The 17,247-nt window shown below is 47.9% G+C and overlaps 1 protein-coding gene and 1 long non-coding RNA gene across 2 annotated transcripts; both read left to right on the forward strand.

Annotated features, from left to right (window-relative positions):
• Window positions 1–1,163: 1,163 nt before the first annotated feature.
• On the forward strand, window positions 1,164–2,627 carry LOC136538694 (uncharacterized). The gene is made up of 4 exons (XR_010779429.1): window positions 1,164–1,665; window positions 1,774–1,798; window positions 1,971–2,051; window positions 2,355–2,627. It is a non-coding gene; the product is annotated as an uncharacterized lncRNA (long non-coding RNA).
• Window positions 2,628–8,662: 6,035 nt separating this feature from the next.
• On the forward strand, window positions 8,663–11,056 carry LOC136538695 (uncharacterized). The gene has a single exon (XM_066530653.1). It carries the CDS (start codon window positions 9,007–9,009, stop codon window positions 10,147–10,149), a length of 1,143 nt encoding a protein of 380 aa, XP_066386750.1. The 5' UTR covers window positions 8,663–9,006; the 3' UTR covers window positions 10,150–11,056.
• Window positions 11,057–17,247: the final 6,191 nt, after the last annotated feature.

The raw sequence follows: 17,247 nt of genomic DNA on the forward strand, positions 1-17,247 counted from the left end.
GTGTGGAAAGATTTAAGCCAACACTAACATTTGTTATCTCTACGATAATGGATAAATCAAAATTGTACTAGGTCCTCCAGGAAAAAGTCCTCCGCTAAAAGCCTCCAACCATTGTGTACCCAGAAAAATGCACACAGTAATTTATCTACATTAAAATCAAGAGCTAACAAAATACCTAAACCAAATCCAATGACGACAATGTGGCATGCTAGGCTTCTCACCCCCGCGCCCTCCTCGCACGCCGCACGCCGCGACCCCCTCAGCTGCCAGGGATCGAATCCCACACTCAACGCCTTTTTCAGAAAAAATGAAATATCAATGCTCCTCGTGGGAGACCGCACGCGTGCGCCCGGGATGCACCCCAACCGCCACCCGCGAGTCCAGGCGTGAGGCGGGTAGGCTGATCCGCGCGCGGTTGCCGGGATCTCAAGCGCCGCCACCTTCGCGTGCGGCTGCCGGGAACGCATGGGGCGCCACCTCCGCACCGCTAACTCTGTGCTGATGGTTGGGATGAGGCGGAGCGCCGCGGCGAAGTGCCCGGCGGCGAGGGACGAGGAGGAGAAGGGCGCACTGGCGCCCGCAGAGGAGGCGGAGGCGTGTCCGGGACCGGGAGCGGGTGACGATCTCGCATCCTAGCAGCCTCCGAAGCGTGCCAAGGTGCTGATCTCCCTCCATCCCCCATGCATGTGGCTCGTTGAAGTCTCTGGTTTTGATCTGATTTTTTATGTTAGTGCGGTCTCGCTCGAGATAGGTTGGGTGCACGGAGGCGGATACCGCAAAGCCGTCGGTGGCGGCGGCGGCAGCCGGCGTCGTTGCGGGTCCACTGCCCAACACGGCTGCCGTGCAGGCGCTGACGGGCGCCATGGACAAGCTAGAGGCCCTCTTCAGGTGCAAGTAGGCTCAGTCCAATTGGGTTGATTTTTCACCAGTGCCTTCAATTTGGCTAGGAAGAAGAATCGATGGAGCTTGTTGCTGGGAATGAAATTTTATTTTATAGTATAATTGATTTGGTTGGCTGGACTCTGCAGTAAGGCCGGATCACTACTTTGTTTGTGCAGGTGGAAAGAGTAAGATCGATTTGTTATCAGCCAGGAGTGCTTGCTGTTTTCTTGCTTCCTAAAAGGGTGCTTCCTGTGTATCAGGTACCAACACATGTAGGTGAGCCTTCAGACATTCAAGATTTCAAGTGGCAGCGTGAGTTTGTGTCAAAACATGTAATTCTTTTTGTGGACGTACTTTTACTACCAAATTATTTTCAGATACAATGTCCCATGGTCAAGTTCTGAGCCAACCTGTGCTTAGGCCACTCGATTTAGGAAACTATAGTATTTTAAGTTTTCAGTTAACTGGTTGGTTACCGATATACTTGCATTACGTCTCATTATTTATTTGCAGATTATTTTTCTAAAGAAAATATCATGCTCTTGATATAATTTGCTTCCTGCTATGTCATTGTCAATTATTAACAGTATGTTTCTTCAGAGCAATTCCTTTATATGTTTGAGTAGATTAGTGCACTTGTTAGCTCATGTCGATGCTGGAAATGAGACGAAATGCAAGGTCAAGGGCATGAAGCAATCCGCAGAGGAGAACCCGCCGATCCGGTGGCGGAAGGGCAATCTTATAGGGAGTGGCGCGTTCGGCGAGCTCCTTGCTGTCAACCAGGTCGGTATGCATGCTTCCATCTGTAGGACCTTTGAACGGAGAGAACTTTTTGAGCGATTTGATGGATCTCGAATTGTTTTCTTGGTGGCTGTTTATGATTGGAAGCAGCAATGCGACAAGACAGAAGGCCCAGGTGAGAAGTTTTGCTCTCAAACAATGCTTTGACTTTTATATTTTATCCAATTGTTCAAATTAAATCTATCTATCTATCTATTTATTTATTCCACTCTAAAATGCTTGTACTGTTAATTTGACGAGTTAACCAGGGGAGAGTATTTTTTTTATTCACTTTATTTCTTTATCAGGTCATCTGGAAATATACTAAACAGCTTTTGCATGGACTGAAATATTTGCAACACAATGAAATCATACACAGGGATATAAAGGCAAGAAAATTTCTCCTGTTATATGAATCCTGTCCGCAAATGCTTATAATGATGTGGCATCTTGTTATTTTGTCATATTCCATGGCACAAATATACTTGTTGATAACAAAGGTTGCTTTGGATAGTTTGTTATCTATTGTGAGGTTGATGGCTTGCTTTGACCTCAGTAGTAAATGGCTGTCGAATTTTTCTTTAAAAGTGTTCGATCCTTTTCATTGCATCTTAGCTTAGACTAAAGTGAGCATGTGAAAGTATTTGAAAGTTGCAGGGAACTTCAGCTGATCTTTCAATTTTTGCTCGCAGCAATATTTGTTGAGTTTGAAGGCAAGGACTCTTTTGATGGGCCCAGCAAAGGGTTCTCGAGCTATTAACAAGACCATAGTAAAAAGGATATGAAGATCATCAGACAGTTGTTAATTTAAAAGTGGATATCCAATTCCTGTTGTTATTTATATCCACAATTGTGCAGCAATTATAACACACATCCATGCCCCCTGTGCTGATTGTTGGCTTGTGCTTCTGATGATGTCTAGTTATATAAAAGGGATAATGAATCAACTTTGCCTGGCTGTTCGAGAAGATGTTGGTGGTAACATATTTCGCCGCTGGTGAGTTGGCCTTTGACAGCCCTCGGATTCTCTGCTTTTGGTTCGTTTCTTGGATTTAGGAATCATGCAATGATTCTGCAGTAATAGTGTGTGTGTGTGTGTATATATATATATATATATATATATATATATATATATATTAATTATTTCCTACTCCAGTGAGCCATGTTACTCCCATGTGTGTGTATATATATATATAGGGTGCGTTTTCTGTACTCCCAGGAGTAATTAGGGCCTGTTTAGTTTCCAAAATTTTTCACCCCAAAGTGTCACATCGAATCTTACGGCACATGCAGACGAAAAAAAAACTAATTGCACAGTTGGGTGAGAAATCGCGAGACGAAACTTTCGAACCTAATTCGTCTATAATTAGACACTAATTGTTAAATACAGACGAACGTGCTACAGTAGCCAAAACCAAAAAAAATCACCATCTAAACGCGGCCTTACTCCCTCTTCTAATCGGGTTTCAATGCAGCCATCGGATCCATTAGTCAGGCGCTACAGCCTCCCACATCCCACAGTCGCACCTTTTCAAAACTGCATGCATACATGCACGGGAGCTAATCTCCTAAATCTCGGGTGATGGCTACATGCCACAAAAAAATTGTTGTTTATTGTGCAGAAAGATAGTGTAAACCATTCTTGGCAAGTATATGTACATACGATAGTATGCGTTCATACTTTTAAAATTAGAGTATGTCCATATACCCTAAAACAAGTATAGTATATGTGGATACATGGTAGGGAGTATGCGTTCATACTTTTTAATGAGTATACGTCCTTATACCAATGGACCAAGTATATATACGTGCATATATGACAATATCCAATTGGGAGTATATCCATATACGATTGTTTCAGTGTTTATCTATAGGGTATATGTACTTTCATCAGCATTTTTTCAGGAGAAAAATTATTACGCTTGTGTACAACTTTTTGACAGTATTAGTGCATACACACATTAACATGAAGCACATACGTATTTGCGTGAATAAAATATGGGTGCATACTTTAATTAGAAAAATAAGTATATTTGCATACTTTTGTGTAAAAGTTGAACTATGAAAAAAAAATCATTGGTTGTTTTCATGTGGATTCTCAAGATAAAAACCGTAACGTTAGCATAGGCATTATACTAGTTGTGTATATGCATTCTCTTGCCTTGCCTCGCCTTGGTTTTGAGCTTTTCATTCTACATCATGTTATAGACGAGCACCGTGTGATTTACATCACGTCCATTAGAGGGGTAGAGAGCTGCCACTGACACGAGCCCCACTAAACTTAAGTTAGAGGAAACTTATATGGCCATGTTTGTCTTACCCCATATTCAGCTTGTTTGACTTCTTTTTTTAGTTGGAACGGTGTTTTTCTCTCGCAACAATTCAGTCAGAAGAGTATTTTTCAGCCCATTTGATTGCATGATAACCAAGCGCCGAGCGGCTCTTGCGGTGGTGAGCTGGCCGCGCAGTTTGCGGTTGCATGATAACCAAGCGCCGAGCGGCTCTTGCGGCGAGGCCACAGCCCACAGTAGCTGCGCCTGGGCGCGAGAATTGACCGGCGGCCATGGCCAGACCAAGCCAGCCATGCGCATGCATGTCTCAACTATCATGGCGACGTTGGGTTGGGTTGGGTCGGGCCCCCACTAAAATGCTCGACCATGTGCGTACACCGCAGTCCACTCCCACCGGCCGTCCCACACGACAGAGCCGGCCGGTTCCTGTATCGCTGGCCGGCCGGGCCCTGATGCCATTCAAATTTCAACCCAAAACCGAGCAATGCCGGCCCTCCAAAACTCGTCCTTCACCTGAATGGTATCGTATCCCTGCCTCGCCGGGTGTCACCGGGCAAGCATTCGCTCCAGTACTAGTCATGTGCAGGTGACAACCAAGTAGATCGATGCCTTCTAGCTTCTACAGATAGGAGCATTTATTCATTGTTTATTTTGATTTGGCGATCGACTCAACTTTCGTCTTCACATACAAATTTCCAAATCCTCCTCGCCAGAATAAAAAATATATCCACAAGCCAATCACCAAAAAGACAAGTGAGTTTTCATTGTCCATACTTTTTAGAAAATAAAAAATAAATAAAAATCTTATCCCCGCTTGATAGTTTAAAAGAGTAATGCTAAATGATACTCGAGTGTTTCTCTTCCTCTCATTCTTCTCCATCTCCGACCTCGCCTCCCCCCTTCTTCCCCAACTTCGTTGGGCATAGAAGGTGCTCGGGGGAGGCAAGATGTCACGCGGTAAATTACACTGTAGCTCTCTTGGTATGGGTATCCGTAAATTACTCGGTACTTGTTCCATAAACGATCGCATATGTTGTTGTAACACTCCGTTCTTCCTAATGGGAAACGTACTAAGGCACGCTCTCGGAAAAAAAAATACCTTGATAGATGAGAGGTTATTTGTCCTCTGTCAATTTCTCCATCCACATCCTTGGTTGGTCGGAAACGTTCTTCATTGACTGCTACCATGCTCTTCAACCACTACGTGAAAAACGGTTTGTAGCAACGGGAGAAATTCTTTGTAGGGGCGGCTGGTGATGGAGCCGTCCCTACAATAGCGTACTCGGGAGCCACGAGACCAGCCGTCCCTACAAATGGAACAGTAGGGGCGGCTCACTCACCAGCCGCCCCTGGTGTTGCTATTTGTAGGGGCGGCTGGTGATTGAGCCACCCCCACAAATGCCCCACTTTTAAATACCTGCTATTTATAGGGACGACTCAATCACCAGCCGCCCCTATAAATAACCCACGTATAAAAAAACTACAGCACATTCTTTCTCCTCGGGTCACTCACTCCAACCCGTGAAAAAAAGGTGGGGAGGCCTTAGGCACCTCCCAAAAATTGCTCTACTAAGGGAGAAGGTTTTGGTCTCAAATCCTTTGATAGAGAGGTTATAGAAGGTAAGAAAATAATATTCCACATTTTTTGAAGTTTTAATGGTTGATTAGTGAGTAATTAGAATTTTGTTTTTCTCTTTCTTCTATGGTACTTGAGCTATTTATGAAGCAAATTAGATCCAAGTTTTGAATGTACTTGGATAAATTAGGTAGGGAAACAAGATCATACCCTTATTTGGTCCATGTTTCTTGATTTTAGTGAACAATTAGTTAGTTTTATGGATGTTTCATGTGCATGTTGACTAGATCTAGGGTTTGGTTTTTTTATTAATTTTGTTTTTATAAATTTATGTTTGATGAAATTGGACTAGGGTTTGCATGAAAGATATTGGGTAAAATATAATTGTTGTCTTTGAAATTGTTTATTGTAATCAACAAATATATATTTTAATTATTTATGGATAAATGGGCCATTAATTAATTTTTCTCTACCATGGTGTGTTTGTATGCTTCATGTAATTATATTTGATTTATATTCATATATATCTGAAGTATATACAATTATTCTCAAGTAATTATTAATTTGATTCATTTATATATATATGAATAAGTAGTCATTTAATGTTTGTTTTGTTGTTGTTGTAAAAGATGGAGTACAGGAACTCTTGGATGTATGATTCGTTAAGGTTCAAAAGGCAGGTTTCCGTGAAGAGGTGGATAAATTTATTGAAGCCACAAAGAAGCATGCAATGGCGTTGACAAAGAATAAAAATACAATTATTTATCCCTATAAAGATTACAAAAACCATATGACATGAACAGATATATGTAAGACTCTTCCATGCAGGCATCATGCACCCATGGCCTCTTTGTTTCCACGTTCTACGATGAGCTTCCATCACTGAAGACGAAGTCGACATCTCCTATACTGATCCTCAACACGTGAACCTGGGCCTCCTTTAATAAGCTTATCTTAATATTGTCCTCTGTCTAGGGCTTCTTTTCAACTTGTAATATGGTCCTCTGTTTAGGGCTTTTTTCCAACTTGCCTCTTGTCTTAATATATACTCCCTTTGTCCCTCCCAATTATAAGCTTATCTTAAACAGGAAAATTCATACATTATATATAACACCTCTAATTTCCCTTAAAATATATTACCATTTGCTAAAAAAAATCAACATCATCTCAGAGCCACTTTAAATACAAATTTTCGATGTAATAAGTTTTTGTTTTAATTTCTAAACTTGTATATAAACTGACTAATTGTTAATCAAAGTTTGTAAAACTTAGTATTATTTTTATATAAAATGTTTTATCATTTTAGAATGGATGAAGTATAAATGTATAATAGAGCGGTTTTTTTTTCCAAAAAACGAGCACTCTTTTGAGACATGAATAGAAACAAACTGTACACTAAGGCATGGAGATGATTTATCTTGGACAAAAAACGGCACGGGAGCCCGACAATCAAACTATGGCCTGCTTGGATTTAATAAATTTAGAATCGGTAATGCTCAGGGTTGGGCATCCGTCCGATCAGACACCGCTTCTCGGGCCTGCGCGCACCCTACAGGTCTAACAGGTCTGCATCCTCCTCTGTACGTCTCACATCTCTCTCAAAAATATCTTCCTACACGCTTGCCCGTCGCACGCTTCACAACGCCTTACGGCCGTCAGCACGCCCCACACATTTGCCGCAGCGGCAATCTCCCCCCGCATGCCCTCATCCTACGTTGCTCGCTCCTTGCTCCTACCCGTCGCGCACCCCACCTGCGCCTCTCGCTCCTTGCTCCCGCAGTTCCACCCGCGTCGTCAGGCGCGCACCCGCCTCTGCTGGTGTTGGCGGTGCCGTCGCGCGCCTCAGGTCGGTCAGTATGTTCAGAGACTCATGGCCTCATGGGGCACGGCCCGGACGCCAGGCGAAGAGCGCGGCGATCCGAGGGTCGACGGATGGGGCACGCGGCGCGCCTGGGTCCTGCGGACGGGGCGCGCTCATCCTCATCTCTGCTCCCGGGTCCCGCCTGTGCAGAGAGAGAGGAGGAGGTCAGGGAGAAGGGGCGGCGGGTGTGGGGCAGGGCGAGGTGGGTGAGTGACGGGATACGTGTGTGGGGCGGGACGAAGTGGACGGGGCGCAGTGTCAAGCGCGAGCAGGCGGGCTGCGCGACCAAAGCCGAGGTCGCGTGATGGCGCTTTCTGATGGGCCGTTCGGTGGATGTGTGCCTAGGTTACCGTCCGACGGAATCCTATCTCATCGGAGATGCGGGCGTCCACGATTCCCATTTAGAATTGATACGAGAGTATCTCCAAGCAACCTTCAACCTACAAAAAGGTGCTACTCTAAAGGTAGCACACATATATTAACGAAAGTTGCATGTTTGATCTATATCTACATTAATGTCTATAGCTATATTTATATATCGTGTCTATCTATATCTATATATCTTATATAATCTTAAACTCCATTAGAGATTCTATCTAATTATCTTACCTCGCTCAAAATTTTAATGACAAATAAGTGTCGTTAGATTTTTTTTCCAAAGTATTTTCAGAGGAATTTAGATGGTTTGGAGAAATTCTGAAGGAATTTATGAGAGGAAAACACTCTTCTGGATGAAAAAAAAGCGGATCAAGCCGGGCTGTTCGCGTGCCCTTAAACCCGGCTTGATCCGCTTCTTTTTTCATCCAGAAGAGTGTTTTCCTCTCACAAATTCCTCCAGAATTTCTCCAAACCATCCAAATTCCTCCAGAACCATACCATCCGAACGTGGCCAGTATACCAGTTTGTCATGAATTTTAGTACTCTATTTTGTCATGAATTTTCCAAAGTCTAGGCACAAAACTAATTGCATCTTTTCACGACGAAGGTCCTACTAGTAACTTCGGATGCAAACAGACCTGCTAATTATCTACCTGCCGTACCTCTCACCATTAATCCTAGTAGATGAGGGAGTGCCCTCGGGGCTACGGGTCCAATCTCTCGTGGGAGGGTGAGGGAACACCACAGCAGCAGCCGTCCAAGCGAGGCCAGTAGCGTAGCGTAGCGATAGCGGCCGACGGGTGATGGGAGTTAGCGCAGTGATGGCGCCAGCTCGATATATATCAGTCAGTGGCCGGCGAATTGACTCCAGTTTAATGAGCCCGAGCACCACTGTGTCGTTCGTAGTAGCAGCTCCTACAGGCAGCGCTGCTGCATCGAGAGGAGAGAGAAGGGAGGAATCGAGGTAGTTGACCCCGAGATTAATAGGCCTTCTTCAATTCGCGATCCGATTCCCTCCACCTCACGACGAAAGATGCATAATGCAGCTGCAGCTGCAGCTGCATTCAGCTGATCGCTGAGCGCCACCTCATTGACCCGGATCTCCCATCCGCCCATCCCAGCCAGCAGGGCCAGGCCACCACCATTGCTTTCCTAGCTACGGCATTCCACTCTCCGTTTCCTCTCCACTGCTTCCGTTCGCGCTGCCGGCGGCGGGGTGGGGTGGGTGGCGCATCATCATGGGCAGCTGCGTGAGCAAGAAGGCCGCCCGCGCCGGCTCCGGCGCCAAGGGCAAGGTGGCTGCCCCGCTCCCGGTCGTGGAGAAGGAGAACGCCCATGCCCAGCTGCCACCGGTGCTGGAGGTGGAGGCCGAGGTCGAGGAGGAGGAGGTCAAGGAGGTGGTGCTGTCCGAGACGCCGGTGCCGCGGCCGCCCAGGCCGACGCCGCCGCCGGAGCCGGTCAAGAGGAGGCAACAGCAGCCGGAGGCGGATGATGAGGCGGCGGCGTTCGAGACGTGCAGCGCTAGCGACAGCGCTGCGTCAGTGGCGTCGGCTGCCAAGGAGAAGGCGAAGGCGAAGGTGCACCAGGCGGCCGGATGGGAGCGGGAGCGGGAGGTGGAGAAGAGGGCGCTGGACGCGCCGGAGAAAGGAAAGACTACAGCCAGGAGGACGGCGCCGGAGGAGAGGGAGAGGGAGAGCCGCAAGCCCAAGGAAGGCGGCGCGGGCGGCGGTAACGGGCACGGGCGGGCGCGGTCGCCGTCACCCTCGTCGGCGCACAGGAGGCAGCAGCAGAGCGGCGGTCAGCATCTGCCGACGCCGCGGCCGCGGCGGGAGCAGCCCGCGGTGGTGTCCGGCATCGGGTGCCGCAGCGGCCGGTTCTCGCCGTCCGCGGCGCGGAGCGCCGCCGCCGTCCGGCGGACGCACTCCGCCAGGGAGACCGACATGGCGCTGCCGTCGTCGTCCAAGCGGCCCCTCCTCTCCCTCAACGCCGCCGCCGCCGGCCACGGGGGAGGCAGCGCCAGCGCGCTGTCCAGACGGGACCCCGGCGAGCGGTCCGGCCGGCGGTCGGACTCCCCGACGGGCAGTAGGCGCGCGCCCGCCTCTCCCAGTCCCAGCGCCGCGATCCACCGGCCCGCCAGCCCCATGCGCAAGGCGGCCGCGAAGGAGCACGGCACCCCCGAGCGAGCCAGGCCGGCGCCGCGGGTCATTAGAGACGGCGGCGGGCTCGACGCCGCCACCGGTCGCGGCGTCGGCGACGAGCGGGCGGCGGCGTTGTTGGGCGGAGGAGTAGGAGGGGAGCAGAAGAAGCTGGCGGTGGGCGAGGAGGGCGCGCCGCTGGGCCACAACCCCTCGGTGGCCATGGAGTGCTTCATCTTCCTCTAGAACTTGAGCTCGGGATCATCCATGTCTTTGTTCCTCTCTCGCTAATCACTGTCTCCTGTTACTTGCTCAGTAACCTGTCGGACATTATCGCGCCATCCATCATCGATGGCGCCACTGGCCATTGCTGCTCACCTACCATGCACCTCTGTTCTTGCTTTCCTCGTTCTCAGAGCAAGACGGACGGATCGGACGAGAGCACGGCCGGCCATTTCCGGCGGCGCGGCGGAGCTCCATGCCGCCGGCCAGTGCGTTATTAGCTGTACGGCCGTTCGCCGACGGCTGACGAGGTCACGGCTACCGGCCGTCAGCAGTAACGTTATAACAGTAATGTGAGGTTTAGGCTTTGTTTAAATCCATAGGTAAAATTTTGGAAGTTACTGGGGTGTCACACCAGGATACTAATAAAAAAAATTACAGAATCCGGTAGTAATTCGCAAGATGATGTATTGAGCCTAATTAAGTTGTCGTTAGCACATGTATTACTGTAGTACCATATTGTTAAATCATAGAATAATTAGGCTTAAAAAATTCGTCTCACGAATTAGTGGCAAACTGTATAATTAGTTATTTTTTTAGTTTATTTTTAGCACTTCTTGTATGTATAAAATATTTGATGAGATAGAGAGTAAGTTTTTAAGGAGAAACTAAACAAGTTCTTGGCTAGCGTCCAGCTTGGTGCAGGGTAGTAGGTTGCTGGCGAATCAGAGACGTTACTGGAGCACGGCTGGGCTGGCTGGCTGGTCCGCCGGTGCAAGGCAAACGACGGAGTAGATCTAGGGCAGTGCATTGCAGGCGCAGGCCGCCAAGGCACTGACCGCTGACGACGGGACGAGACGAGTCACAGGCCTTGTTTCGAGTAAGGTGGTGATGGGTTGCCCTCTTAAATTGTAGTAGTTGCTATTTTCAATGTTTAACACATGTATGAAGTATTAAATATAAATTTATTATATAGTTTACGACTAATTTATGAGACGAATCTTTTAAGTTTAATTAGTCCATGATTTGATAATGTGGTGCTAAGTAAATAATTTGCTAATAACGAACTAATTAGGCTTAAAAAAATTCGTCTCGTGGAGTACTGACGGATTATGTAATTTATTTTTTTTTAGTATCTAAACACCGCAAGCAACATTATCCTGACACACCTCCTAAATTTTAGTCACTGGATCCAAACACCACCTAAAGATGGCAACGGGCAAAAAAAATCCGCGTACCCGCGGGTACCAGACACGGTGGGCGCGGATACAGACGCGAACCTGTGCCCGTGGGCACGGACGCGGGCATAGAGTTGTGCCCAACGGGTAAAGATAAACGGGTAAACAAAGAGCATGCCCGCATCCGCAAACCCGCGAACCCCGCACTGACATGTGGGGCCACTGCATAAGAGCTATATAACCATCAAATTCTAGGGTTTTAGTTCACTCATCTGTCATCCCAAATTCCCAATCCCATCCCACTCCCACCAGCAGCCGTCGTCACCCTCACGAGCTCACCCACGCGGCCACGCGACCAGCGATCTCGGCCTCCCAGCGTTGTCGCTCCTCCACTCCGGCGGTCCGGCCTTCCTCAGACGGTCAGACCCCCAGCCCCTAGTTCCCCATTCGTGGCTCCCCCAGTTACCCACGGCGGCTGGCCTCCCCCCTCTGACGCTGGTCGCCGGACACCGGCCTCCCCGCACTGAGGCTCCTTCGTCGGTCGTTGTCCTCCCCGCTCTGAGGCTCCGACGCCGGCCTCCATCCTCCCTGCTTCGAAGCTTCGACCCAGGCCACCATCCCCGGCGCGCAGGCTGTCGTCTCCGTCCTGCATGCCGCCGCCGTCTTCCCCGACGAGCAACTTCTAGCGGGTATGCGGGTATGCCCATGGGCAAAATATGCCTGCGGATAGTGGGCGCGGGCGCATAGTGCTTCCCGTGGCGAGTGGCGGGCACGGGCGCGGGCACAGTTATATTGTCACGGGTGTGGTTTGTGATTCCTATATCCGCGCGGATTTTACCCGTTGCCATTTTTAGTTTCGATTCAGCCTCTAAAGCTTTAGTTTTGGGCACTGTAGGTGTTCGAATACTAATAAAAAACAAATTTTAGAATTCATCAGTAAACCACAAGACAAATTTATTAAGCCTAATTAATCTGTCATTAGCACATGTGTTACTGTAGCACTTTATTATCAAATTATGGACTAATTATGTTTAAAAGATCCGTCTCATAAATTAGTTGTAAACTGTGCAATTAATTATTTTTGAGTTAAATGCATCGTTGGTCCATTAACTTTTACCCATGTTTCACTTAGGTCCATCAACTATGAAAGTGGTTTTTCAGGTCCATAAACTTTTGAAGTGATGCATCTCTAGTCCATACCCCTTTGTTTATCTTTTTAATTTAACGTGGCAGTCCACGTTGTCGCTGATCGTTCTTCTGGAGGTAGTCCACGGTTAGCGCAGGCAGCGACGCCGCGTCCGGCTGCTCCACGGGGGCGGCGGCGATACCTGGCCGCCGCGGTGAAGCACCTCGTCCGGCTGCTCCACAGGGGCAAGTAGACCAGCCCCACCCTCACCCTTGCCCTCTCCCTCTCCTAGCTGTCGTAGCCCCATCCTCCTTGCCTCCCTTCCCAGCCCAAGGTCGCCATGGCCGAGACGCCCTGAGGCCACGACGGCGTGACCATGCCGCCACCGCGGAGCTCTGCCTGCAGCCCTGCACTGAGCCTTCGTCGCCATGGAGCCGCCCGACCCCGCCTCCATCCTCATCGAGTAGCCTGTGACCCTGGCCGTGCCCTCGACTTGTGACCGCGACTCTGAGCCAGCCCACCGCCGCACCTCCACCAGCAAACCGTCGGCGATCCTCCCCAAGATCAAAGCTTCCCTTTTTCCTGTCGTAGAAGCCTTGTCGTCTGTCCCAGCCTTCACCATCGTCTTGTTCGCAGCACAAGAACGCGTCAACCTCGTCGAGCCCCGCCGTTCCTCTGCGCCGCGCCACGAGACGCCGTCCGTGACACCGCGTTGTGGACCGTCGGTGTCCTGCCGCCTCTGCTCTGTGATCGGCAACCTCCTGAGCTACCGGTGAGCCGCTCTGTGACCCAAGGCCCAACCTATCTATATCTAGCCATCGACGCCCGCTCATCCGACCGCCTGCAGGAGTTTCCTCGCCTCGGCGCCGGCTCTCCTTCGACCATGGTGACCGTCGCAACCACTGAAGCTGTGCCGCTCAGGGACACGCCTTCCCCTGCATTGGCCCTGCCTGCACCAAACCCTCCCTGCACCAGGCGCCCTGCCGTCACCAAGCCCGCTAGTGAGCACACCCGAGACCCGCCCTTTTTCCTTGTTTCTGCCTTGGCCTATCTGCCTGGCCTTCGAGCCGCCTCGTGACCTCGCCTGGATGCGCACGTACGCGGTTCCCGCAAGCTCACGTCGCCTAGTCCGTTCGGACACCATCAACACGCGATGCCACACCGGTGGCCACCCACGGTCGCCGCATGGCAGAGCACCGATACGCACACGCAGCCGCTGGCACGTAGTGCCCCGCCACCCTTCGCACGGACCATGCACTTCATGGTTGCTCGCACGATGCTACCGCGGCCGCAGCGGCGTCGGCGCGGCTTGTCACCGCGAAGGCATCCCACACTACGGCACACTTGCACAGCACGGCGTTGCCGCGCCACTCGCGGCAGCCATGTCCATGTCCTCCGCGGACCCCGTGATAACCAAGGCCGAGTCTTTCAAGGCCGCACTGGATCACAGACACGCACTAGCACAAGCCCGAGCCCTTCCGTGGAGCCAGGATTGCCACTTCCGGCCACCCCGCCTTAGCGCGACCTCGTCTCGCATGACTCCAGAAGACAGATCAGCGACAGAGGCTTGCCGACAGCTTGTGGGTGGAGGTGCGGCGGTGGGCTGGCTCGGAGTCACGGTCGCAGGTCGAGGGCGCGGCCAGGGTCACAGGCTACTCGACGAGGATGGAGGCGGGGTCGCGCGGCTCCGTGATGACAAAGGCTCGGTGCAGGGCTGCAGGCAGAGCTCCGCGACGGCGGCGTGGTCGCGCTGTCGTGGCCTCAGGGCGTCTCGGCCATGGTGGCCTTGGGCTGGGAAGGGAGGCAGGGAGGATGGGGCTACTGCATCTGGGAGAGGGAGAGGGCAAGGGTGAGGGTGGGGCTGGCCTACTTGCCCCTGTGGAGCAGCCGGACGAGGTGCTTCACCGCGACGGTCAGGTATCGTCGCCGCACCTGTGGAGCAGCCGGACGCGGCGCCGCTGCCTGCGCGGACCATGGACTACCTCCAGAAGAACCATCAACGACAACGTGGACTGCCACGTCAGATTAAAAAGATAAACAAAGGGGTATGGACTAGAGATGCATCACTTCAAAAGTTTATGGACCTGAAAAACCACTTTCGTAGTTGATGGACCTAAGTAAAATATAGGTAAAAGTTAATAGACCAACGATGTATTTAACTCATTATTTTTTAATCTATATTTAATACTCTATGTATGTGTCTAAGGTCCTGTTTGGCAGGGCTTCTCCACCGGCTTCAAGAGCCGTTTGGAGCCGTTTTCTACCAAACGGGGTAAAGTAAAATAGCTTCACTTGTGAAGCCTCTAAAAACATGCTCTCACAGTGATTTGGGGTGGGATGGAGCCAAAAAAAAGTGGCTTCTCTCGGCTCCTCCAGGTCCCTAAAAACATGCTCTCACAGGGAAGCCATTTTGCCAAACGATTTACCAAAACCGCTTCAGCTCTATCGGTGGAACTGTTCGTGGAGCTGAAGCAAAAAAAAATGACTTCACTAGTGAAGTGAAGCCCTGTCAAACGAGGTCTAAATATTCGATGTGATAGAATGTAAAATTTTAGGGTAAAAACTAAACTGAGGGATGAGACTAGTACACATTCTCATTGGATGAGGCCCCACGGAGGATTGTACGACACTACCACGAGTAGTACTTGTCTGCTCGGTCGGCTTGTCGCCTCGACTCTGTACGAACCGGCCTTGTGCATTTGTGGTTCAGTTTCTAAGGGCTCCGTTGGTTGTTCCGGAATGAGCCCCTGACCTATTGGATTTGTGATCTCGGCGTTCGCAACGTAGGGCGAAAGACAAAAGCAAAGATTATTTTATATATTTTTATTTTTTTTATATATTATTGGACTTATATGTTTCTCTCTTAGATTTTTAGACTATATAAATAGATCAGTTATTTATTTGTCGACTACTCTCTCTACTATTATTTTTCTATCCACATCAAAATAGCTAACCAAATAGTTAGCTGTTGAGGACATCCTAAAGGCTCGGATCGGTTGTTCTGGAACTAGCCTACCACTTGGCTTAGTCCGCAAGGCTGGAGTCGATCGGTTGGTGCAATTCTGGGTGCTAGCAAGTTGGTTTTTTTTTCTCGTTAGTAGTTGCTACATACTGTACATAATTCACTAATTTGCATAGTGTGTACACCTGACGTGCACCTACTAGTTGTGCAAAATAAATAAATTTTATTCTTCAGATAATAAATCATTTTAGAGAATTATGAAGATAAATAAATTATCTTCAACATAGTGCATCAAACTCATAATAGAGTTTGAATACTTATAATTTTTTCTTAGTGGGTTTTCAATTATATGTTCTACAAATCTTTAGGATTTTGATTGTACCACTACATGAATCTAGTCTTACATTTGGTATTTAGGGAATAATTCAATTGTCAAAGTCATCATTATTCTTATACCTTCTATGGTATTTAGAGGACATCAATCACTTCATTGCTAGCTTTGCAATATACATTTTCTGAGAGTTTGTATGACATCTTCATGGTGCTTTGGATTCCTCATTTTCTTTCTATTGGGTCTATATTCACTTCAGGGATCAATGGTGTTTATTCAAGAGTCGACTGGTAAATCCTTCATGGATTAATTCCTTCAAGGATGTTCTCAGTCTTAGTGAATAACAATTCTCTTCTATGAGATATATTCTCTTTTATAAAGTCATTTGTTGACTCTTTTTCTTCTAGGACATGCTCTTCTTGAGACTTTAATATTTACACAGGAATATATTCTACCTTAGACTTTTTAATACTTTGTATGAGATTTAATTTCCGTATGTTGCGATTTATATTCTTTAGGAACTATATGGATCTTCATAATCCATTCATTAACTGTATATTTCATATTCATCCATTTCATTTGTCAGAGATATAGCAGAACATTTATTTATTCTTAGTAGGAGATTCAACCCCAATTGCTTTCTTCATTGACCCGATATAATCGCTATAGGCGACTTTGCCGTGGACCTTTTTTGGATTCAGGTTCTCATAAGAAAATATTTGCAAGTTTAGAGGTAACGTTGTCGACAACTATTATTTTCTCCCAATATTCTCATAATATGATATTATTCTGTCTCTTTGTTATTTCCCAAACAAAAGATGATTTGTTGTTCTGCATACCCAACAAGTGTGTTGGATTTCATCTTCGTGATGATCCTCTTCATGAGGTGCTTAACCTTCTTCATGAGGTGTTCTTTTCATGAGAATGGAGGGGTTTTATTTTATTTCTATTCAACAAGTATACACTAAACTAGGACCCACAGGCGTCCCCGTGGATTTTAGCTTGATAGTATACAACATTTAGTTTACTACTAGTAAACACAACTTCTGGTTTCTAACTTCAAGTTACTCCTCTCATTTTTCTTAAATATATGGCATGTGCTCTACTTCATGCTTCACAAGAGTATTAATCAAACTATTGTTTGATTTAGTGCATGATAGTATTTCTACTTTAAACTTCGAGGAATATTATCTTTAGATTATTTTCCTTCTGTAGAAATAATATTTGACATTTAAAATAGGCTTTCTCTCCCCCTAATGCTAATATTAGATCTTTATAGCATACTTCAAAAGATATCCCCTATCATGAACTTAAAATAATCAAATTCATGCATCTCCAACTACAAGCGAAGGCCCATTCATGTATGCTATGATAAAATTTTATGGAAAATATCCACGCACATATTTAAATATGGGTGTTATTACATATTAAATGCAACGAGCTAGAATACATAAAGTGCACTTAAGAATGTTCAATATTCCTACAAACTCAGGGTTTTCCCCTGATTTGCCCATATTATAGTTTA

Source organism: Miscanthus floridulus, chromosome 2 (assembly GCF_019320115.1).
Source record: "Miscanthus floridulus cultivar M001 chromosome 2, ASM1932011v1, whole genome shotgun sequence".
Taxonomy (NCBI): Eukaryota; Viridiplantae; Streptophyta; class Magnoliopsida; order Poales; family Poaceae; genus Miscanthus; species Miscanthus floridulus.